Source organism: Lepidochelys kempii, chromosome 10 (assembly GCF_965140265.1).
Source record: "Lepidochelys kempii isolate rLepKem1 chromosome 10, rLepKem1.hap2, whole genome shotgun sequence".
NCBI lineage: Eukaryota > Metazoa > Chordata > Testudines > Cheloniidae > Lepidochelys > Lepidochelys kempii.
The window spans coordinates 17,830,008-17,856,110 of NC_133265.1; the positions used below are offsets into that span (position 1 = coordinate 17,830,008).

Here is a 26,103-nt window from a genome sequence, read left to right on the forward strand (position 1 = left end):
CTGTAAGCACTGGTGGATCACAAGGGACGTTTCACCAACATCAACATGGGATGGCCGGGAAAGGTACATGACGCTCGCATCTTCAGGAACTCTCGTCTGTTTCAAAAGCTGCAGGAAGGGTCTTTATTCCCAGACCAGAAAATAACCGTTGGGGATGTTGAAATGTCTATATGTATCCTTGGGAACCCAGCCTACCCCTTAATGCCATGGCTCATGAAGCCATACACAGGCAGCCTGGACAGTAGTCAGGAGCTGTTCAGCTACAGGCTGAGCAAGTGCAGAATGGTGGTAGAATGTGCATTTGGATGTTTAAAGGTGTACTGGTGCAGTTTACTGACTCGGTTAGACCTCAGCAAAACCAATATTCCCACAGTTATTACTGCTTGCTGTGCGCTCCACAATATCTGTGAGAGTAAGGGACAGATGTTTATGGTGGGGTGGGAGGTTGAGGCAAATCGCCTGGCTGCTGGTTATGCACAGTCAGACACGAGGGCAGTTAGAAGAGCACAGGAGGGCGCAGTGCACATCAGAGAAGCTTTGAAAACCAGTTTCATGACTGGCCAGGCTACGGTGTGAAAGTTCTGTTTGTTTCTCCTTGATGAAACCCCCCACCCCTTGGTTCACTCTACTTCCCGGAAAGCTATCCACCCTCCCCTCCTCCCTTTGATCACTGCTTGCAGAGGCAATAAAGTCATTGTTGCTTCACATTCATGCATTCTTTATTAATTCATCACACAAATAGGGGGTTAACTACCAAGGTAGCGCAGAAGAGAGAAGGACACCAGGAGGGGTGGTGGAGGAGGGAAGAACAATGCCACACAGCACTTTAAAAGTTTAAAACTTTAAAACTTATTGAATGCCAGCCTTCTGTTGCTTGGGCAATCCTCTGGGGTGGAGTGGCTGGAGGCCCCCCACCGTGTTCTTGGGTGTCTGGGTGAAGAGGCTATGGAACTTGGGGAGGAGGGCGGTTGGTTACACAGGGGCTGTAGCGGCGGTCTGTGCTCCTGCTGCCTTTCCTGCAGCTCAACCATACACTGGAGCATATTACTTTGATCCTCCAGCAGCCTCAGCATAGAGTCCTGCCTCCTCTCATCACGCTGCCGCCACCTTTCAGTTTCAGCCCTCTCTTCAGCCCACCACCACTCCTCCCAGTCATTTTGTGCTTTCCTGTACTCTGACGTTGTCTGCCTCCATGCATTCGTCTGTGCTCTGTCAGTGTGGGAGGACAGCATGAGCTCAGAGAACATTTCATCACAAGTGTGTTTTTTTCGCCTTCTGATCTTCGCTAGCCTCTGGGAAGGAGAAGATCCTGTGATCCTTGAAACACATGCAGCTGATGGAGAAAAAAAAGGGACAGTGGTATTTAAAGAGACACATTTTATAGAAGAATGGGTACACTCTTTCACGGTAAACCTTGCTGTTAACATTACATACATAGCATATGTGCTTTCGTTACAAGATCGTATTTTGCCTCCCCCCAGCATGTGGCTAGCCCTTCCCTCCTCCCCGTGGCTAACAGTGAGGAACATTTCTGTTCAGCCACAGGCAAACAGCACAGCAGAAACGGGCACCTCTGAATGTCCCCTTAAGAAAAGCACCCTATTTCAACCAGGTGACCATGAATGATATCACTCTCCTGAGGATAACACAGAGAGATAAAGAACGGATGTTGTGTGAACAACAGCAAACATACACTGCAATGCTTTGTTCTACAATGATTCCCGAGTACGTGCTACTGGCCTGGAGTGGTAAAGTGTCCTACCATGGTGGATGGAATAAGGTTGCCCTCCCCAGAAACCTTTTGCAAAGGCTTTGGAAGTACATCCAGGAGAGCCGTGAATGCCAGGGCAAATTAATCATTAAACACGCTTGCTTTTAAACCATGTATACTATTTAAAAAGATACACTCACCAGAGGTCCCTTCTCCACCTGGCGGATCTGGGAGGCAGCCTTGGGTGGGTTCAGGGGGTACTGGTTCCAGGTCCAGGGTGAGAAACAGTTCTTGGCTGTCAGGAAAACCGGTTTCTCCGCTTGCTTACTGTGAGCTATTTACAACCTCATCATCATCATCTTCCTCGTCCCCAAAACCTGCTTCCGTGTTGCCTCCATCTCCATTGAAGGAGTCAAACAACACGGCTGGAGTACTGGTGGCTGAACCCCCTAAAATGGAATGCAACTCATCATAGAAGCTGCATGTTTGGGGCTCTGGCCCGGAGCGGCCGTTTGCCTCTCTGGTTTTCTGGTAGGCTTGCCTCAGCTCCTTAAGTTTCAGGCGGCACTGCTTCGGGTCCCTGTTATGGCCTCTGTCCTTCATGCCCTGGGAGACTTTGACAAATGTTTTGGCATTTCAAAAACTGGAACGGAGTTCTGATAGCACGGATTCCTCTCCCCATACAGCGATCAGATCCCGTACCTCCCGTTCGGTCCATGCTGGAGCTCTTTTGCGATTCTTGGACTCCATCATGGTCACCTCTGCTGATGAGCTCTGCATGGTCACCTGCAGCTTGCCACGCTGGCCAAACAGGAAATTGAAATTCAAAAGTTCGCGGCCTTTTCCTGTCTACGTGGCCAGTGCATCTGAGTTGAGAGTGCTGTCCAGAGCAGTCACAATGGAGCACTCTGGGATAGCTCATGGAGGCCAATACCGTCTAATTATGTCCACAGTACCCCAAAGTCAACCCAGCAAGGCCAATTTCAGCGCTAATCCCCTTGTCGGGGGTGGAGTAAGGAAATTGATTTTAAGAGCCCTTTAAGTCGAAAAAAAGGGCTTCATCGTGTAAATGGGTGCAGTGTGAAATCGATTTAACGCTGCTAAATTCAACCTCAACTCCTAGGGTAGACCAGGGCTTATTTGGCAGATTCCTGAAGAAAGGCTCTAAACTAGCACACCCAGAAGTCAGATTTTGCTCCCATTGATGTCAACAGCAAAACTCCCATTGGCTTCAATGGAGCAGGATTAAGCCCCTTAAAACAGTACAAATAAGTGCCGGGAGTAGAGTCACATGCTGTGTGAAGGAAGCCACAATTAGTTAATTCCCAGCACTTCTTTCCAGCACTGGGATTGACTGGCTAATAATAGCCCCTTCCTTATAACAAATAAACTGCAACAGGCCTCTTTTTGATCCATTCACTGCTACTGCAGAAGACATAGTTCCTGTCTCTATTCTCAGTCGACCCCTCCCACTCGTAAAGGATTCAGGACCCAAGAATGAAACAGGAATAGAAATCACTTTATGTTCTAGATCTTAAATCACCTTATTCTACACAGCAGAGAGTTCCCATTTTTTAATCCTGTGTGAACTATCTAGACAACTAGCTAAAAGTATAAAGCACTCAGCAAGATAATGAATAAGGATTGCTTTAAATTGCAAAAACTTACCTTGGGGAAACCAGATTCATCGCACTCTTTAATCATGCCAATAAAATCCATAGACCTTGCAGCAATAAACTCCGCTCTGAATGCTGACATCACTGAATTCAACAGCAGGGCACTAGAAGGAACAGGATACAAATCAGCACAGCTCACCATAAATTAAGCCCATTTTCATTGTCTAGTTTACATTAATCTGAACTTCAAAGAATAATTAAATACCACTCAGTTTCTACCTGTTTGGGTGATGGGTTGATCAAGGCTGTAATTTGTTGGGAAAACAAGAAAACATGAAGTTTGGCAATGTTGCACAGGATATGTAGAAAACCTCAACCTGTACTTTCTTTGCTTAACTCCAAGGAAAACATCATTTAATTGTCTTTAAAATAAATTTTACATTTGATTTCTTACACTAGGATCAACTTTCTTTCAAGCTATCACTAGCCGAGAGCAGATTTCCTTATAATACTGGCACATCACTCACCAAGCTGGAGACCATTGGCTATTCAGTAAAAAGAAACAGTAATATTGGGATAGTCTTTGCACATTTGCTGAACTATTCTATTTTCTTCTTCTGTCTGAAGTCCCTGCAATTGAAAGTATCTTTTGGTATGACAACAGCCTCCATTGAAGCTTTGTTGCATTAACTAAAGCTGTTGCTGCGAGGCTGATTTCTACTAAATGAGCTGGTAGAACGGAAATAAATCCATATGATTATAGTAAAGGCGATTATTATTGTCTACAGATATAATAATTGAAACCTGAAATTTATATTTTAAGTTAGCTGTTGAAGAGGCAATCCAATGTACTACACTTCAGAAAAAGTAACTCAATTTGACAGCATTTTAAAACAAATATTCAGGGCCAAATTCTGCCCTGAGATGCATCTGCACAACTTCCATTTTGACTTGTAACCCCAGCAGAGTCGACACTCCGTCCTTCATTCTTTTGAAGTCAATAAAGTGAATGCTGTACAATTTACTGTTTGTGGAGGTCTTTTGCAGAACAGAAGTGAATGGGATTACAGTGATCACATAGCACTTAGTAGGAATTTGCCCTTGGCCTTGTCCACACATTTCCATGCCACCAACTGTTGTCCACAGCATGTTGCACAAGTTGGCTGCTACCTTTCACCCAGAGATGGCTGAATTATAGTGATATTGCATGTATGTAGTTAGTGAAGGGCTTGGGATTTAAAATTTAGCAATGAAAATCACCATATAAATCTAAAATATCATTCAATGAGTTGCATGTAAGAGGGCAGAAATTTGCCTCTTGTTGTTAACCTACAAAACAATGGTCAGAGCTGGGTTATTCAATTTCCAATTAGCTACATTGTGTAAGCATTTAAAAGGTCAAAAATAGACTGAAATTAACACTCCATTAAAACACATAGGAAATTTCTCAGCTCTCTTGGTGCTACATTGTGAAATTTGCCTTGCTGCAAAGCAAACAAGAGAGCTGTGCACAGACTAAGCAGAAAATCTTTCTTCCCAACCCAAAAGACTAGAAACTATTTAATTTAAAGACAAATGCTGTAGAATAAACCAAAAATCTATAGACAGAACCTAATACAGTGAGTCTAAAAGCATGACTTTTGCCTCCTCACCCCTGATTTTGAGTCAAACTTCTCCACTCCTTAACTCAGTCACATGTTTGGTGTTACAATATCTTTCTTTTGGATAAAAGGGTAATGCATTTCCGGCTCTTCACTCAAAGCAGATTACACTAGCTCACTGTTTAGTAAAAAAATTAATCATGTTTGCAAACAATTTTCAAAGACCTCCTCCCTGCCCACCTAATAAACCAAACTGAAACTAGCCAATATAACTTGGGATAAAACATGCTCACACAATTCAGAAAGAGGATTCAAGACTAGCAATTAACCTTTCTGAATCAGTCACGAAATACAGGTAAACCTGTGCAGACCAGGCCAAACCACATTCCAGTTCAGGTTAATGTACGGAGATGCGATGAACTGTATTTGAAAACCATTTTCTGCTCATTTTTCTAGTTCAGACAGGGACTAAGTTAACTAGGAATGAATGCACAACCTTCCTGAGACAGGCTTGGAAGGCTATTCTTAGCCTTAAAATGGCACTGTTCAGTCACCTGCTTGCAACCTCCCTCACAGTATACACATACTAGCCAATTGGCAAAAGTAAAAAAGGGGAACAGAAGAAAATGTAGCATGTGTAGTTCTCAAAGGAAATGACTGGGAGCACAAAGTATCATGTGGTTTAATCCTAGCTGAACTCTAGCTCATCTGACAATTGGGTCAATTAACCTTTTTGCCACAGCCAAATCCACTGGAATTTTGGGTGAAAAAAAAATTCAGGGAACACAGATACAACATCTCAGTTTTAGTAGTTTAATAAAGTACTCCTGCAACAAAATAAAATGAGAGACATTATACAAAGAACTGGATTACAAAAGTGTAACATAAGATTTAGATTTCTGACTCATGGTCTGTTGACCATGCAGTACTTACTTGTTCCCCAGTTTCTTGCATCTCTCCATCATCTCAGTAAGCAGAATCTAGAACAGTGATTTCATTCAAATCAAAAAGTGTGGACCACCCAAATAAAACATTCTCACAGCTTTTGGAAAACTTTACATTAGCTAGAGGTGAATTTCATTACATAGCGACTACATTCCAAACACTACATCTAGTCAAAAGAAAATATTGTGGGTGGTGCAATATAAAACAAATATATGACATGGATATAGTGACATTTTAATCTGACTTGCTACTTCATTTTATAAAAGTCAAGTTTTCAGATCTTTAGTAATGTCTGGAAAAGGTTCTCTCTCTGAAAAATGACATGGTCAATTACCTCTGGCAAGAGAGGGGAATACTACTAGCTCTTTACTGCAGAATGCAGAAACTCTGATTGAAGTTTTAAGTAGCTTGTTGGCTATGTTAAGCAATTACAAAGCCCAGAGCTTACCAATTTTTTCCTCACTAGTTTATATCAGTATGACAGAAGAAACTGAATAGAATCAGAAGATCAAGAAAGCAAGATGATACCAGCGATTGGGACAGTAAGAAAGAAAATGCAGTATTGACTATAGATGTAAATGTTCTCATTTGTGCTTTAATATAATTGCTTATTATTATTATTTCCAATATACATATATTTTTCCTGTGTACAAGAGTTTTAAAATGTATGCTCATACCTATTGGGGTTTAGTCTATTCCTCTCTAAATATGAGAAAGAGCTGATTTCTAAGATTTTTAAACAAGCCTTTAAACCAGGCAAACTTTTTGGCCTGATGGCCACATGTGGGTATGGAAATTGTATGGCAGGCCATAAATGCTCATGAAATTGAGGGTTGGGGTGCAGGAAGGGGTCAGGGGTAAAGGCTCCGGGTGGCACTTACCTCAAGCACCTCCCAGAAGCAGTGGCATGTCCCCGCTCCGGCTCCTACACGAAGGTGCAGCCAGGCATGGCCAATGGGAGCTGCGGGGTCAGTGGCAGCGTGCAGAACCCCTATGCGTAGGAGCCGGAGGGGGAACATGCCACTGCTTCTGACAGTTGCACAGAACGGGGCAAGCTCCCAACCCCACTTCCTGGCTGGAGCACCGGAGCAGGGCAAGCCCCAAACCCCACTCCCTGGTCAAGGGTCGGATTAAAGTGTCTGGAGGGCCGCATGCGGCCCTCAGGCCATAGTTTACCCACCCCTGCTTTAAACAAGGAGGCAAGCACAGCAGATTTAAATTCTCCTCATGACTCGACTTCCTCCAGCTTTCCTCTCAAATAATGAAGTGTTGTAATGTCTCCTTAGAAATTAATTTCTGTTTCAGACTATTTTTAGGCTGGTTATAATATTATGTTGATCGTGTTTATAAATACAAAAAGGTGCAATTTGCATCGCTAAGTTGATAAAGCTGTGCGAAGAACAGCATCATGGGGTTCTGATGCAGAATCAAAGATTTCTAGTTTGGCCCCAGGAGACATGTTATGCAGAGTCCTGTACAAAGCAATCAGACGTGCATTTTCGTGTGGGTGAGGTTTCACCTTTAAAATGTCTTTAGCATCTTCATTATTTAAAAGCATTTACATTATTTAGATTCTACATAATCTGTAAACATGAACTACAACAAGAATGGCTTTCATAGAATATCAGGGTTGGAAGGGACCCCAGAAGGTCATCTAGTCCAACCCCCTGCTCAAAGCAGGACCAATTCCCAGTTAAATCATCCCAGCCAGGGCTTTGTCAAGCCTGACCTTAAAAACCTCTAAGGAAGGCTTTATATTGGCACTGCTCATTTGATTACTGTTAAGGCTTGTTAGCACTTCTTTCATACATACACCTATTACCCGTATGCTGCCCTTGATCTGCATTACTTGTACTTTGCCCATTGCTGGTGTCAAGCTTAGAATGCAACATTTTTCTGGATCCCCTTCTTTACCCAAAGGGGAACTACTAGCTTCCTATATTTTCAGGAAGTCAACTTTTATTATTTCCACTTTCTTCAGAATTCTGCATCAGATTGTGATTGTCTCAGATGCATTTCACGTTTTGTTGGGAATTTAAAGATCTGATAGGCTCACCTTTAGAAAATACGGTTTATTATTATTATTGTGGTTGAGATAAAATTTCCCAATCACTTGTTCTGGTGCAAATTTTGATTACCACTAGTACTATATTTTTATCCCAAGAGTCATATCAGACAGAGAAGAAGTTGCCTGCTTTTTATTTACTTATACCCACAGTTCTGTTTCTGCATCTCCTTTTATATTAAAACTATGAAAGGGAAATAAGCTTTGTGGAATAAGGAAGCCGACTTATTTTAGTCCATTGTGTAATATTACATTTATTCTTCAACTTTGCTGTATCATTTTAAACTTAATATCTACAACTAAAAATAATTATGAATCCACTTATGCCTCCTTCACTATGGTTTTGTTTTTACACTTAATAGTCCTTGCACATTGGCCTTTTTGTCTTTTCAAGCACTCTCACTGGAAACTATTTATGGTTACTTAGATGTAGGCACTTCAGAGCATTGCATGTATCTTAGCTAGCTATGTAAAGTCCAATGTATATTTACAGCACTATATCTGTTAATAATATCACTCACATAAGCTTTGGTCATTTTTCAATTCAAGTTTGAATATAGCATCCTAGGTCCTACATCAGTATGTACGAAATGGTCTAGCAATGAACAATTACCATAGGAATCTATAACATCTTTTAAAAATCAGATATTGTATATGTTCTTTGTTCCAGTTAACTATCAAGCGTTTATTTACACGGTGACTATGTCATTTACCTCGGGAGCACGGTACGCGATACACTGTAAAATCCAATCTATAGCAGGAGAGTAGAGAGTCAAATACAATGGAATCTCCACACACTGCACTACCAGCTGATTCTGAACAGTATCCCCATGCATCTGTAAAGGAAGTAAAAGATGAAAGAGCTGCCATGGGGGGGGGGGGGACGCATCTGGCTGGGGCTATGAGAAACTGGAAACAAAACTTCAAGTTATAGGTTAATTGAAAGCTTTGAGAGACCAGGGTAACTGAATTACACAGCATGCTCAACAAGTATTCTGCATATTTTCCTGTATTCGGAAGAAATATACAGTGGGCACTATTTAAAATTTGGGCATATAGCATGTACAATAGTTAAATTTACCACAATATGTGCAGTATTTCCCATTCTAAATATAGGTAATACCACAGTAAAGGTAAATAGTGCAGTCTAGTAAACATCAATTTTGCTGGTGACATCTATTGGCTGGTGACATCATATTTTTTTTCAGATTCACAGTTTCAAAAATATTTACAACTCTAGATTCTAGAACTTTTAAAGGGATTCGTAAAAAGCATTTTCATCATCGGTTGCTCAAGGAACATCCTTATTTCATCACTCAGGCAATACAAACGTATTTGCTTACTTGCTTAAATGTTAGAAGGAAGTCAAAAAAATTCTTGTTAAGGCTTTCTTTACGATGAGGAGCTACTTCCATTCCGACCTACATTCGAAGAAAGAGAAAAATTGTATCTTTACCACTTACCATCCTCTTTCAGCTATGAAATAGAGTTATTCACCAGGGAATAAGTATATTCACACGCATATCAGTAAAATGAAGATATTATAGCAGAGTACTGAACAGAATGCTTTTTGCCCATCATTATCCCTGACTCACTAGGAAGTGATATTATGGCCCCATCCACTGAGACCAGAACTGTGCTAGCTACTACTGTGTTTAAACGAGGTTGTTGAGAACAGGTTCTAGTATGGTGTTCATGACCAGTAAGAGAAAAAACTAGCATTCAAATGTTAGGAAAAGCCATATTTAAGGCTGCCCTTTGGTTCATCCATTCCTTGCACTGAATGAAGTAGGGGTCCTGTGAAAAAAAATAGTACAGGACCGTGTAATCAAAGACTACTGTAATGCATAAACATGTAAGGGGGTGAATTAAGGGGTCACAGGCAATTTTAAGTCTGGACTTTCCTAATTCTTGAGTGCTTGATTTTGCAACTTAACTAATGATTTTTCAATGCAGGGTATTTTTTACTATAATTTATTTTCTTTTTTTTTTTTTTTTAAAGAAAAGAAAAAAGGTAATAAAATGTGTTATGTGCAAGTGTAAGAGAAGAGAAAGTGGAACACAAATGACTCATGAAAAAGCTATAAGTCAGTTATGTTTTAAAAAAAAAAACAACCCAACAGCTTCTAAGACTCCTCCCCTCACTTTGCTCACCCAAGGCCTGATCATAAGAGGCGCCTGCCACTCCCACTGACTTTGTCAGGAGCTGCAGGTACCCACCACCCACCCAGACCAAGCATCTCTAGCCTTTGTATTTTGTTTCTATTTGAGTCATATAAGCTTTAAAAAAATGCACTGCCCTATGAACTTTCCATAGAGAGCTGATTCTTTGATTCAATTCAACAGCAGAGACACCTCTATTCAGCGATGCTGCTGCTTTACAGATCTTATTTGTGTCTGCACTACAGCTTCATTATTTACAAACGGTTAGTTTTTAGAAGGTTTTTATTCCCACCATCTTCACCAGGGTTAGTTTGAAATTTTCTTTTAATTAATTAAGTGTTAACAGAAAGCAAGTATGTGTGACACAATTTTACCTCCTGCTAGGGGGGAGTCTATTTCTCGAACTTCTGCTTTCATTCCGGACCAAGATTTCTTTTCTTGTTTTTAAAAAATACCTTATGGCAGCCTGTTAAGGCCACAAACATCCAATGTGGTGGTACCTGGAACATTTCATCGGCCAAACCGTCAAGGCCTTACACAATTTGACAGCATTTCTGTCTGTACGTATGCATGTAATGCGATGCATCCGATCAATTCCAAAATTTCAGGGAATGGTCTAGACATCAGTTGTCAGAACCCCACTGATTTTGGGGAAAACTGGGAAACTGGAAAGGGGGGTACATGTAGCTGCTGCCATCTGGCTAGCACAGCCACAGCTTTCAGCACCTATGCAATTGTCTGTTGATCAAACAAGTGGCTGATGGCACCCATTAATACCTTCCAGCACAACAGCAAGCCCCATCTCACCTCTGCTCATCCCCGCCCCGACAGAGTTTAATATGACGACACCCTGGATGATTATCTCCCAGACAGAAAGAATAATAATGAGGAGGAGGGGCTGGGGGTGCACACACCTGGCATAGTGGGAGGGAGAATGACACACACAGAACTCCTTGGGGAGCAACTGGGGGCAGGGAAGACAGAGACTCTGGCATCGGGGGGAAGGGGATGCACAAAGAGTGCTTACCATAGGGCAGTGGTTCCCAAACTTTAACAACCTGTGAACCCCTTTCACTAAAATGTCAAGTCTCGTAAACCCCCTCCTAAAAATGAATATTTCCAAGGATTTTCTCCTTTACCAGAGTATAAATTATAAAAGCAGTGATCTTGGAAATATAAAATTTGTTTTTATGACTTGCTTATTACACACTATTTATCAACTATTATTTATCATTGCAGTATTTTTATTACATTATGAAAACGGCAACACTCTTCCAAGATCTCACTTTCGTAGTTCGTATCACTTTGAATAAACCTGTTATAAATTGAGGCTCCTGTGTTTCATCAAGGAATATCAGATGTGAAACAGCATGAAGGTATTTAAGATGCCAACTCAAAGAATTCCTCCTACATAAGCATTCAGGTCTTGAGCAGTCCAGGCAAACAACGCACCTTACAACAAAGCTTAAACTTGTTCTTCACAATAATTTTAAAACAATACTAGCTGCCTATTTAATTTTAAAAACAGCAAAAAATATCCACCTCCCTTTCCATTTCTTATAAGGAGTCTTGAAGTTTAAAACTCCTCAGTGTGATAGATATGCTTGCTTTGATCTGCTTAGCTCTTGGAAGTCCAGGGGCTGTGCTGCCTGGGATCCCTAGGGACAGCTCTGTTTGCCATTAGGGAATTTTTTCCTCCCCAGAGAACTCCCTGTAACATTTTGCAAACCCCAGTTTGGGAACCACTGACATCGGGGGAAGAATGGGGATCCTGGAATGGGGGAACACAGAACTCCCTTATGGGGAAAATTGGAAGGACCTTATATGAGGGAAGGAGGGGCACACAGCTTACCTAGCAAGGAGGGAGGAATGGGGGACCATGGCATGGGAGGAGAGGGATTTAGGGTGCACACAGAAGCCCTGGCAGGGAGCAATTGGAGGGAGTTGCAGCAAATCCCTGAAATAGAGGGGGAAGGGAGGGTGGCAGACATCGCGCTTATAGGGGAAACCAAGGAGCCTCTAGTGCATGTAATAAGCTCAGCTGACGTAAGATACAAAGTGCGCAACCTCCTAGTTTTTAAAACACGACATCAAATTAACTCTTTTTCATCATGAAGCTCATCAAGCCATCCTCCAAAAGCAGATACTCTCATGGTATGAACAGGGAGACAATAAATTCAAGTAGAAGGAAAGCTTGTACCGTACCTCGGAAAAGCCATGCTTAGCACTCAGACAGCAGTCTGTAATACCACAAAGCTACAAGCTTTCTTTATGACTCAGTCCCCAATTTTCCCCTTCCCTCAGGAGGAAGTACTGGCAGGACAAGCTTGGAAAATTAGTTTTTAATTACTATGATTATTATAGGCAATTATGCAGCAGGTTTTCAAACTGTGACTATAATGGAAAAGTTATCCTGCCTTGCAATTTTCTAAGAGGAGGAACAGGCCGCTTTTTGGGCCAGAGAAAACCTGCCACTAATTAAAATCTTCCTTTTTTGGCAGGTGAGGCTGCAGGAAGACAGATTATACCATTGATATAAGCTCACTTTAAATAATGTTAAATTATAGCCTACCCTGCACATGTACGCTCTTGCATAGACTGCAACCAGTGGATCTCCAATTCCTCTAATCATAGCCGTTAGTCGCGGGAGACATTCTGAAATTCCCCTGTTAAGATTTTTGAAAAATTAAATTTTTAAGTTTATGAATTGATCAGAGCACCACAACGCATACTGATAACTCGAAAGGCTGCTTTATTAAATGTACATGTGAGCAAGAATTAAAAGAATCAAGGAAAGTCATATTAGCACAAAGTCTAATTTAGAAGTAAAATTTAACTAGTTCTCTAAGTAACATCTTAGACATGAATTATACTACTTACCCTTGTGAGCAGCCAGGCTATGTACTGGAGATTTGCAAAGAGCTGGGGGACTGATGGAAGGAAAGAAGCCTTTCCTCTAGACTGGAGAAGCTGGAGCTTCTCTCTGGTTGCAATGTAGTCTCAGGGATGCAGCAGCCCAAAAGCCTCAGAGGCAGTGGATCTATGATGGCCAAGGAATCTCCTAGTCAGTCACAGATCCACTGGTCCCACTTCACTCCCAGTTTCACCTGCTATGGCTATAAGGAGGGACTCAGCACAGAGCTGTTGTATGCAGGTGGTGTGGGCTGTTTATACTCCCCCTGCCCCTCCAGCACACACCTGCACTGGCACAAGTGTGACCAGGCCCATACTGGGAGGCCCAAAAATAATCAAGCTGTCATTGTAGAGCCATTGAGATTATGGCATTCATTTTAGCAATTAACTGCAAAGGCCCGTTAGTCCTGAAGGGCTATTTTTAAAACAATATTGATTCTGGTCGGCTTGGAGCCTATTCCCCAGCAGCTTTCCAGCTCACTGCCTCTGCCTTGTTTCCTCACCTTGCCTTTAGCCTGGTTACTGACCTACCTATTTCTCTTTCTGTGTTACCCTCTCCTTTACCTTCAGCCACCTCCCATCAATTTTGCTTTCCTTTCAGTTTTGTAAACCCCTCCTCCTTGCCCCCCCCCCCAAAAAAATGCTTCACTTTCCGTTCATACTACAGTTATGCAAGTGCTCTGAAGTGGATGCATCAGTACGTCAGCAGCTGTGCTAATATTCTGCCTTGATGGGATTTGTATCAGGAGCCCAAAGCAATCAATATTGCCCCCTCCAAAAGCACAGAAGTTTCCTGCCATTATTGATAGTGGAACTTTCATACTTAATTCTCTGCATACTACTTTAACATGTACCCATTCGTTGGCTGTCCATATTTATTAACTGCATGTTAGCCTTACGTTTTGGACAGAAACTTGTTGCATTTCAGTATTGCTGCTTCCACATAGCTATAACAAAACCAAATTAAGGAAAAATACTCCAAGATGTATTCCTTGTAAGAAAAACAAAACTACTCCTCTGACAGATTGAAAATATCCTGTAATATACTGAGCAAATCTTATGGAATTAAGATAGCCCTTATTCAATAAGGTTTATTTTAACCCCATTTCGGGTGTACTGTATGTTCATTAATGTGTTGTTGTGGCAGTAGGGTTGCCGAGTGTCCAGTTTTCAGCCAGAATGCCCAGTCGAAAAGGGACCCTGGCAGCTCCGGGCAGCACTGATGACCAGGCTATTAAAAGTCAGGTCAGCGGCACAGTGGGGCTAAAGCAGGCTCCACGCAGCTTCCAGAAGCAGCGGCATGTCTCCCCTCCAGCACCTACACTGCCGTATGCTGCCCCTGCCCCAAGCGCCAGCTCTGCAGCCTCCATTGGCCGGGAACTGTGGGAAATGGGAGCTACAGGGGCAGCGCTTGCGGACGGGGCAGCATGTAGAGCCACCAGGCCGTACCTCTGCGTAGGAGCTGGAGGGAGGACATGCCACTGCTTCCGGGAGCTGCTTGAGGTATGCGCTGCCCAGAGCCTGCACCCCTGATCTCCTCCTGCACCCCAACCCCCTGCCTCAGCCCTGATCCCCCTCCTGCCCTCCGAACCCCTTGCTCCCAGCCTGAAGCACCCTCCTACACCCCAAATCCCTCATGCCCAATCCCACGCCAGAGCCCGCACCCCCAGCCAGATCCCTCACCCCCCAACGCCCCCTGAGCCAGCCCGGTGAAAATGAGCAAGCAAGTGAAGGTGGGAAGAGCGAGCAACACAGGGAGGGAGGGATGGAGAGAGTGGGGCTGGGGTCTTGGAGAAGGAGGGGGGCCTCAGAGGAGGGGCTGGGCAGGGGTGTTCGGTTTTGTGCAAGTAGAAAGTTGGCAACCCTACATGGCAGTGTATGTACCTTTTCTACATACATAGGAAGGAGGAATGCTAATGTACTTCCTCCACTGTCAACCCTTTGAAGTCAGCCCCTGGAGAGAGATGCATATACTGGTTCGAATCGGATTCTCCAGAGACCAAGAGACAAAGGAAATACTTTTAGATAAAAACCTGGGGAGGGGCTTTCAACCTTCTTCCCGCTCCAGCAAAAGGACTCCTGGTCCACATAGGGCCTCAGTCCTTAGAGGAGGATTGGAAAGACTTGACCTATGAGGCCTCAAAAGACTGGGGGCTTGTTCTGAGTTGGGAAGCTCTGATGAACTTGTAACCATAAAGATGACCGTTGGGTGAGGTATTAAAAGACTGGACTTACCAGAGGCCATGTGAGAGCTAGGATGAACTCTGGTAAGCATATTAGTGTGCGTGTAAGTTCTTTTATTGTTTTTAATATGATTGCTCTGTAATGCTTCATACCTTAAGAATAAAGTAGGCTTGCTTAGAAACAGCTGCATGGTAACAACTACATTGTTATCCATTTCTGGAGAGAGCAAGCAGGTACCCCTGTGCAACCTTTCGGTGCTGGAATTACACAGTGAAGGCAGGGGAACTGTGCAACCTAAGAATATCCCGGTCAGAAGGGAGAAAGAGAGACACACAAGAGTCTCCATCCAAGAGAGGCAACAGCTGGGGAGCTGAAGGCCAAGGGTGGGTGCCCTTGCTAAACCACTGAAGGGAAATACAGTTACAGATGCCCTGAACTGTGACAACTCCCTGGCTGTGAAATTAATTTCTCTTGGGCACCACATGGTAAGGGTACTCTGAGACCTAATATCATCAACTGCACTACTTGTTTTGTGGCTTTTATAGCTTTTCCATTTCATTTTCAAATATGTCCAGTTTATAGCATGTAAACTCAATAAACCATCATCATCATCATCATCACGTGCTACCGCACCCCCCAGCCACCACCATGGCACTCAGGCTACAGTAGCACATTATTCAAAGAATTCAAAAATACTTCAAAGCTCAAAATCCAAACAAAATTAAAGGAGTCAATATAAAAAGGGAGAAGTAAGAGCTGGGAGGAGAAGATCAATATGGGGTTAACAGAAATTTTGGAAGCTAACAGGTCTGTGTTACCATTAAAATCCTATAGACACTTGGATTTCTGATTCAACTACTACACTATTAAGATTTAGTACAAGTTGGAATTCACTCTCAATGCAAAACCTGGGGCAAGGACTGTCTTGTTGTTCTGTGTTTCTATAGCGGCCAGCACAATGGGGTCCTGGACAGACACTATAGTAACAAAAATTATACGAATTGTAATAAAACAATTGTGAGCTCCATTTGCCTTCCTATTCTGGAGAGAAAGAATGGTCCAGCTGTTGGGGTAGTAGGCTATGTCTTGGGAGACTGAGGTTCAATTTCCTGCTCCACCACAATCTGACTGTATGACCTGGGTCAAGTCACCTAGCCACTCTGTGCCTCAGTTCCCCATCTGTTAAAAAAATGGGAATAACAGTATTTCACTACCTTACAGAGGTCTTGTGAAGATAAATACATTAAAGATTGAGAGGTGTTCAAATACTGTTGTGATGGGAGTGGGGCATGTAAGTACACAAGATAGACAGATATTTTCAGACTAAAACCGGAGGTGATCATCATTGTTTAGATTTTCAACATAGTGAAGTTTATGTTCTCATATTACTTGAATTCCTTTTAAAACTTCACGCATAATAGTGTACCATTTTGACAGTCAAACTCATCTGAAAAGGATACAATCTGGGAATGAGCTCTCTGATTGAAGCAATCTTGAAGAACCAGTTTAAACAGGTTTCTTTGGCAGTATCATTAACACTTTCTGGAGTAAAATTATCTGTAAAAACAAAGCCAGAGCCAAGCATATTACATTTAGTTCTGAAATAAATTACTTTAGTTACATTTATTTAAAACAGTACATTGAGTATTTCCTTTTAAAAAGAAGTTAAACATACGGTAATGAACTGGACAATGTAATTCTAGGATCTCCTTTCCAGCAATACAGACAACTGCTTGACTGCAAACCCAGAGTGAGCAGCAATGCTGGGTAACCAGAGCTCCACTTCTATTTTATAGTAATATTGATTTATTTCATTTGGCCTAATTCCTGATGTCAACCCAGTAGCTCATAATATACTTTATTATTATTTTAGAGCCAGGCAAGTAACTCCTATGAAATTCTCATATGGAAGAGCTGACAAATATTGCTCTTTATCTTTATCCTCTCTGCCTTTGTCCTCTTGCACCCTACCGCTCCTTACTCTCACCTTCTCTAGGGTTGCCAACTTTGTATTCGCAGAAAACTAAAGACCCTTGCCCCACCCTCTGCCCAGCCCCCTCTCACTCTATCCCCCCTCCTCCATCACTCGCTCTACCCCACCCTCGCTCACTTTCACTGGGCTGGGAGGCAGTGGGGTGGGGTATGACAGGGGTGAGGGCTCTGAGTGCAGGCTCTGTGGTGGTGCAGGGGGATGAGAGGTTATGGGTGCAGGAGGGGGCTCTGGGCTGGGGCAGAGGGTTGGAGTCTGTGCGGGGGTGAGGGTTCTAGTTGGGGGTGCGGGCTCTGGGCTGGGGCCAGGGTTTGCGGTGCAGGAGGAGGCTTCAGGGCTAGGACAGGGGGTTGGTGCGCAGGAGGGGATTTGGGATGCAGGTTCCCTGGAAGTAGTGACATCTCCCTCCGGCTCCTAAGCGAAGGTGCAACCACATGGCTCTGCCTGCGCATACAGGCATTGCCCCCTCAGCTCCCACTGGCCACGGTTCCTGGCCAATGGGAGCTGCTGAGCTGGCGCTGGGTCAAGGGCAGTACACAGAGCCCCCATCACTGCCCCTCCACCTAGCAGCCAGAGGGAGATGCCAGCAGCTTCCCAGGAGTCGCATGGAGCCGGGTAGGGGAGTCTGTCTGTGCCTCTAACCAGACTTTTAATGGCCTGGTCAGCAGTGTTGACCGGAGCCGCCAGGGTCCCTTTTCAACTGGGCTTTGTGGTAAAAAAATCAGACACCTGGTACCCTAACCTCCTCCACTGCAGAAGCCTAAAAAAAAAAAAAATCTTACTTTTTGAGTAGTGGGATTGTGACTAAAACAAGAAGTGTTGCCCCTGTCAACCTTCAAAGATTTTTTGTTGAAGAATTGCCACTTTTAGGTCTGTAATCGAGTGACCAAAGAGATTGAAGTGTTCTCCGACTGGTTTTTGAATGTTATAATTCTTGACATCTGATTTGTGTCCATTTATTTTTACGTAGAGACTGTCCAGTTTGGCCAATGTACAACGCAGAGGGCCACTCCTGGCACATGATGGCATATATATCACATTGGTAGATGTGCAGGTGAACGAGCCTCTGATAGTGTGGCTGATGTGACTAGGCACTATGATGGTGTCCCCGAATAGATATGCGGACACAGTTGGCAATGGGCTTTGTTGCAAGGATAGGTTTCTGGGTTAGTGTTTTTGCTGTGTGGTTGCTGGTGAGTATTTGCTTCAGGTTCGGGGGCTGTCTGTAAGCAAGGACTGTCCTGTCTCCCAAGATCTGTGAGTGATGGGTCATCCTTCAGGATAGGCTGTAGATCCTTGATGATGCGTTGGAGAGGTTTTAGTTGGGGGCTGAAGGTGATGGCTAGTGGCGTTCTGTTATTTTCTTTGTTGGGCTTGTCCTGTAGTAGGTTAACTTCTGGGTACTCTTCTGGCTCTGTCAATCTGTTTCTTCACTTCAGTAAGTGGGTATTGTAGTTGTAAGAACACTTGATAGAGATCTTGTAGGTGTTTGTCTCTGTCTGAGGGGTTGGAGCAAATGCAGTTGTATCGTAGAGCTTGGCTGTAGACAATGGATCGTGTGGTGTGGTCTGGTTTGGATGAAAGCTGGAGGCATGTAGGTAAGTATAACGGCAATTCTTCAACAAAAAAAACTTCAAAAACAGACTCCAACGAGAGACTGCTGAATTGGAATTAATTTGCAAACTGGATACAATTAACTTAGGCTTGAATAGAGACTGGGAGCGGATGGGTCATTACACAAAGTAAAACTATTTCCCCTTGTTTATTTCCCGTCCTACTGTTCTTGTCAACTGCGGGAAATGGCCCAACTTGATCATCACTTCAAAAGGTTCTCCCCACCCCACCTCCGCTCTCCTGCTGGTAATAGCTCACCTTTCCTGATCACTCTTGTTACAGTCTGTATGGTAACACCCATTGTTTCATGTTCTCTGTGTATATAAAATCTCCCTACTATATTTTCCACTGTATTTATCCAATGAAGTGAGCTGTAGCTCACAAAAGCTTATGCTCTAACAAATTTGTTAGTCTCTAAGGTGCCACAAGCACTCCTTTTATTTCAAGGAAAGGCACTCTGACACACACTGAATAATAATGCTGACAAGGAAAAGTCTATATTCCAGTGGAATGTTTAAAAATCTAGAAATGGAAGCCTCATAATACTGCCACTGTTAAATTTGAGAGCTGTAGCAAAAGTGCAAAATCCTTAATCAAATTCAGCTTCATGGGAAATGCTAACTAGTGATGGAATAATTCCAGACTCATCCTTTTGCTGATACCTATATTTGTGCTTATACAAAATGAATACCCTCTTCTTCCCTCCCAACAAATCTTGGATACTGAAAGTGGCAACAGACAAAGCTATATGGGCACTGAATGTGAGTCAACAATGCGATTCTGTTGCAAAAAAGGCAAATAAATATTCTGGGAGGTTTTAACAGCAGTGTCACATTTAAGACATGGAAGGTAACAGTTCTGCTCTGTTCAGCATCGGTGAGGCCTCAGATGGAGCACTGTATCCAATTTTGGGTGCCACACTTTAAGAAAGATGTGAAAAAACTGGAGAGAGTTCAGGGGAGAGCAACAAAGATGATATAGGTCAGGTTTTCTAGACCTCTTGAGGAAAGGTTGAAAGAACTGGAATGTTTAGCCTACAGAACAGAAGAATGAGTGGGGATCTGATAAAAATACTCAAATCTGTTAAGGGCTGTTATATAGAGGACAGTGATCAACTGTTTTCTGTGAGCACAAAGGGTAGGACAAGAAGTAATCTGCTTAATTTGCAGCAAAGGAGATTTAGGTTAGATATTAAGAAAAATCTTTCTAACTTTAAGGATAGTTAAGCACTGGAACAGGTTAAGTGTGGAGGTTGTGGAATCTCCGTCACTGGAGGTTATTAAGAAAAAGTTAGACAAACTTCTGTCAGGGATGCTATAGGCATACTTAATCCTGCCTCGACATGGCAGGGGATGGACTAGACATCCCTTGTGGTCCCTTCCAGCCCTACATTTCTGTAATTTCTATGTTGCAGTATTATCCAGCCTCTCTCTCTGGCCTTCCTATCTCCCACCAGAATCATCCTGCTTTAAAAGTGGGAGGAGGAGGAAGGAGAATCTTCTGCACTGAGCTAGGACTTTATCAGGTAAAGGGCCCCAAACCCAGAAGTCCTCAGTGCAGATCATCCACTGGGTCCCAAGATCCTAGCAAGATTGTGACCACCCTTGAAGACTATGAGTCTGTCCCTGCTACCATTAACTCAAAACAAACAACAGTAATTTACAGTAAGACTGGAACCTTTATCTGCACAACCACCCCATTTGGAGCTTGCTGTCCGTTTCATTTTTCACCCTGATGTTTCACAGTAAACCACTAAAAGAATGGCATCTTCACCAAACTAGTAATCTTAAAAAGCACAGGCACAGTCCTCTCAGAGGAGAAGACTTCATTTCTTTGTTCCGTGTCTGTTTATATTTCAATCTTTGTAACTTACACCTTTTGATGAATCAGCTTTTTGCAGTATATGTAAAGTATTTCAAAGGACTCTTCTCTATCTACACAGCTTTAGACATATTTCTCACTACAAGACTTTAGACATATTTCTCACTACAAGGTATGTATTAGTCAATATTAAGCAAGCAGTGGTAGACCTTTGCTTTTTTTTCCCCCAATTTTGTCCCACTGGACTTACAATTTTAGAAACAATGATGAAGGAACAAAGTTCTATCCATAAACTACATGCCTTTCTGTCAGGAACCAGGAAATATATGTACAAACAAAAGCATTTTAATGACATTGACTGGAAGCGGAATTTTCTTTTCCATTTCTACTTATTATTCTGCTGCTGTGCTTGTTGTTGTTCCTCAGAACACTAAGCCTGTGTCGAAATTTTAGAGAAAGTGCAATTCCCCACCCCCCACAGCTAGAGGTCTTTTACATAACACTGTACTTTGGGAATGTGATGTCTTTATTTCAAGTGTGCTGTAACTGCCAAGTCAGTTAAGAAAAGTGCTAACCCGAACATAGTTGATATTAACATAACCCTCAAAATGCTAATCCCTCAAACTATAGCAAAAAGTCATCACAGAATTACTGATCTTGAACATACTAGAAATACACTTTGATCATCTGCTTAAAGTAAAGGCAATGATTACCACTTAAAGGAAAATCACCTTTGTTGACAGGTTCTTTTCTATAAGATATTGGTTTCATTAGCAAATGCTGAACAAATTAAATTAATTGCACATAAGCATTGCAATTGTTCCCTCACAGACAAACATAACTCAGGTATCCTTCAATGAGCAAGAGCCAACAGAAAAACTTTAAAAACAGACTCCAACGAGAAATTGCTGAACTTGAATTGATTTGCAAACTAGATACCATTAACTTAGGCTTGAAGTGGGAGTGGCTGGGTCATTACACAAATTGAACCTATTTCCCCATGTTAAGCATCCTCACACCTCTTGTCAACTGTCTGAAATGGGCAATCTTGATGATCACTACAAAAGTTTTTTTCTCCTGCTGATAATAGCTCATCTTAATTAGCCTCTTAGAGTTGGTCTGGCAACTTCCACCTTTTCATATTTTCTGTATGTATATATATCCTCTTACTATATGTTCCATTCTATGCATCTGATGAAGTGAACTGTAGCCCATGAAAGCTTATGCTCAAATAAATTTGTTAGTGTCTAAGGTGCCACAAGCACTCCTGTTCTTTTTGCGGATACAGACTAACACGGCTGCTACTCTGAAAACTGTAATTTGGTTTTTTGGAGGCAGAGAACTCTGGTACTAAATCAGAAGATCTAACCTTATTGGAACAGAAAGAACAAGTACAAATACCAATGACTTGGTTCTCATTTCATGCAGCTGCTCAAGGCAGGGTTCTGCATAGGAAATTGTGAGTGTGTGTATGTTACTGGAAAATTTCAGTCCTGATATCATTGCTGGTAGAGATTTCTTTCCAAGATATTTTGACTCTTGCTTCACCCAGAGAGAGCGGTCTGCAGGGGGTAGAGTGTTAAATAGCAAGGAGAAAAAAGAAAGCTCACCAAAGAAAATATTATTACTGACTTGTTTCTCATGATGCTACTGGTTTAGTATTGCAAGCTGTTTGTGATGAAATCAAAGGTAAATACTTTTATTTTATAATGAAATTTGCATGGGCTCATCTACAACATGAAAATAACCATATTTAAACATGGTTGTGGCCAAACAGTGTGGTAATATGGTTTATTCTGGTCTGTGCAGATAGATAAAACCATGTTATAAGGATGCTGAAAAACTGTAGGAAGATGCTCAGGATATGAGAGTATAAGGAGAGAAGAGGACAAAGGTTTTTCTCCTTGTTTTAGAACTAGAGTGAGTGGGAATAGTAGTCCCATCCTAGCTGTCTCCCAACAGTTGTCTTCCACTTCCTCCTGCCCTAGAAGTTACACACTCTTCCCTCCCCCCACAACAGACCGTGCCAATGTTGAGAATCATTAAAACTGGAAATGAGTACATTTTACTGTCACAAGTTTTATTTTGGGTTATTTATAGTAATGAAGTAAACTTACGTAAAGTTGTGGGAGTGATTAAAGTAACCTGTTACAGACATTTTCCCTTGTTAAAAACTAGGAACAGCAACTAAATCCAAACTCAGCAAACATGAGCAGACCGATTTATTTTCAGAGGACATTAACAAGGTCATATTTTTCTACTGCACCACTGGCTTGGCCCCATTTAAAAACTCTAGTTCTCCCCCATAAGAATCGAGGTATGCACTAAAGTCTTCCCATGTGTTTTTATTTTATAAAGCTTGGAAGCAAAACTGAATGTGTTTCAGGATACGTATTGTTGAAATTCCCCACAATCCCAAACCTAGCTTGGTAAACATGGTAAATTTACACATTTCTACAAGAAGAATAGCACAAGGCAGGCACAAAGTTACCTGGTAAAGAGCTGCGATTATCCAGACACATGGATAAAATTCTTTCATATACTAGTTTTCCTGCCAAGAAAATAGGTTAATCTTTAGCAAATTGTAAAATGCAAATTGTGAAATAATGATGGTTTTCTACAGGGTCCAGGAATCTCATCTGCAAAGACTTCCTTGAACTCCATTATATTATGCTGCCATCTAGTGAATCTGAGAGATTTGAAGGTCTGCACTGAGGATTTGCATGCTGTAATTTCTCTTAGTTTCACTAAGAACAAAGGCAGTGGATAGGTCAGATTACTCCAACCATCTCCTGTTGACCAGGAAATAACTTTTGGTGCCCCCCTCTTCACTGAGCAGTGATCCTGTATTATTCTTAGCAACTGTCAATAAGTAGAAAAGGACATAAAGGGGATATAAAACAACTGCATCTGTCACAGCACATCCTGTTAAACACCAACAATACATTTCAAGTTAAAAGGCTGTAATAAATCAGTTCCACACCGTTAAAGAAATCCAAGATTGATTAAAATTATTAATAATTAGATTAAATAATTCAGCAAAACATTTTGACCATTTCATAGTCTATATCCAATTAAAGAAAGCTTTTATAGCTCAACTCTTCCACAAACAGGAAGAGATGGAATGAAATATTGTTAAGGTTTAGGAAGCTGTTAGGCGATAGAGTGATAATTTCCTGAAACATTACGTAACACATTATTTTAAGTTGAGATATAGTTTTAGATTTCAAAGTTTAGAGATCCTGACCTTTCCCATAGTTTTGTTTTAGCCTCTCATTGTTAAACACACAGAGAAAGTGCACCTTTTTCCTTTTGGAGATTTAAAGAAATGTGTTTAGATTTTTTTTTTTTAAATAAAACACTTCCATTGAAGCATTGTTTGAAGAATGATGTACCTAATCTAATCTGTCTGCATTATTGTTTGCCTAAATGTTTAACTCAGTTACTTTTGGAATCCCACATACTAATTATGGCGTGGATAAACAGAGCACCTAATTTAATTAACGAAAATCTTCTTCTTGACCTCAAGAGTCAGGTTTCTTCGTGCATTAAAAGAATATGAAAATATACTAAGGGAAAATGAAGAGCTTCCCATCTGCCCTGTGTCAAAGAAGGCTCCCCCATCTACAATGGAGCTATGAACTGTGTTTGAACTTTGTCCCAGATAAGCCAGTTTCACATAGTTTAGCCAACCAGTGAGCTGATGGAGTCAAATCATGTTCAAACTTAGAAATGTCCATCCATACTGTATTAGAAGCTGGCATAACTGGAACTGTGTTTAAATACTGAGCCCCAATTCTGTTTCCTGCCAACCAAGAACAGGGCCAAATGAGATGGCTCCAGAAGGGAGACAGGGCATAAGCCACTGAAAAGAGCAATATGCTGCTATTATCTGCAAATCCAAGCATTGGATCTGACTGGGAATATAATGATTTAAAGTTAGTGAAATTACAACTTTACATTTTCCAACTTATCCTAAATTTGCTTACTGTTATGGCCATTAAGCAAACCACCACCATTATCACCTCCTCCAGGAGGAGCTTGAAGAGAGGGTTATTATTTATACCTCAATAGAAAATCAGGAAGTTTTAAGCATAAAACATTTATATTATCGAATAAGGATTTAAAAAGCAGCTGTGTCCAGAAAACAATATTTTCCAGTTCTTTTCCTGCTTGCTTAGAATTACATGCAGAGACCAGGCTAGTGGCAATCCGTAAGGCATTTCCACAGATTTTAGTGTGGCTGATGAATGTTTCATCATGTTGGTAATTCCCAAAAACCCAATCTAAAATACCTGCCATATCAATAGATTTACTTGATTTAAAATGCTTTACTGATGGCAAGAGACTACCTAAAGATCTGATTCAGAGAGATACATCCAGTCTCCAGTTATCCTTGAAATTATATTTCTTTCTTTTGTATTTGTGTAAGCATCTACCTACAAGGCAAAACGAGTATTGAAACTCCACAGAATTAATCTTGTATTTGTTGCAAATGTACTCTCCCTAGGAGAAGACAGCCAACTGAGACAATTGTTTATGTAATAATAAAACATAACCAACTATTTAATCATCTCAATTATTTTCCTCCCTAGAGTCTTTAGTTTTCTACAACTGGTAATTCATACAGCCATAACAAATTATGTTTATCTCATGACTTCACTTTAGTGGTACTCATTGTATTACGGCATATTGTATGTATTTATGATTATTCATCTTTCAAGGTTATTCAGTGAAACAATATATTATTCTGAAACAGAATTGATTGTTGGCTTTCAGAAGTTACTTTGATAACTATTACATTTCTAGAACAGGCCACAAAGTAATGTACTTACTTATTCTTGTTAGGACTCTAAATTAAACATGTTTATTAGTAATATAGAAAAACAAAACAGAAAAATATTCTGAGCCCAAACACAGCATTAAAGGGACATATATCTATATATATCACTTAAATATTTGTTCTACTTAAAATTGTTATAAATAAGAGAATCATATGAAAATCTGCAGAATCAGTTAATGAAAATATAAATATCATTAACAGAATATAGCATATAGTGTTTTGCATACCCTCACAAAGAGGCTTAAGGTACTGAACCAAGCAAACAAACAATACAAAGCCAAATACAACAAAAAACAACATGCCATCATTTTGGTTTCAGAACACATTGCAAGACCCAACTTTTTGCATAAGCCTTCCTTCACTAACCAAGGACTAAAGCACAGCACTCTGATGGACAGATTATAAAAATAGACTTAGTAATTTGAATGTTAGCAGATAAATAAAGGGAGGGTGAAGAGTAATGTATTTTATGGATAGAGTTAGTGCGTCCCAATTATGAGCCAGACACTTAAATGCCATGGTGATGGGCACATTAGGGATGCCTCAAGGGAGTCTTATACAGAGGCAGAATGGAACTGAAACAAGACTGTATGGTTATTAGAGAGATAACAACCCAAATTAAGTTTTGAGGCAGTTT

General features: G+C 41.4%; 1 protein-coding gene across 4 annotated transcripts in view; it reads right to left on the reverse strand.

Moving 5' to 3' along the window:
* Window positions 1-26,103, reverse strand: part of VPS35L (VPS35 endosomal protein sorting factor like) — a 120,265-nt gene that overhangs the window by 70,560 nt on the left and 23,602 nt on the right. For 3 of the 4 annotated variants that reach the window (XM_073362284.1, XM_073362282.1, XM_073362285.1), the window contains 8 exons: window positions 23,115-23,174; window positions 16,659-16,755; window positions 13,914-13,961; window positions 12,674-12,767; window positions 9,282-9,359; window positions 8,652-8,774; window positions 5,862-5,908; window positions 3,380-3,491 (listed from right to left, as the gene is read on the reverse strand). In XM_073362284.1, coding sequence (XP_073218385.1) covers window positions 3,380-3,491; window positions 5,862-5,908; window positions 8,652-8,774; window positions 9,282-9,359; window positions 12,674-12,767; window positions 13,914-13,961; window positions 16,659-16,755; window positions 23,115-23,174 — 659 coding nt within the window. The remainder of the gene's footprint in view (window positions 1-3,379; window positions 3,492-5,861; window positions 5,909-8,651; window positions 8,775-9,281; window positions 9,360-12,673; window positions 12,768-13,913; window positions 13,962-16,658; window positions 16,756-23,114; window positions 23,175-26,103) is intronic. The other variant, XM_073362283.1, reaches the window with a different exon arrangement.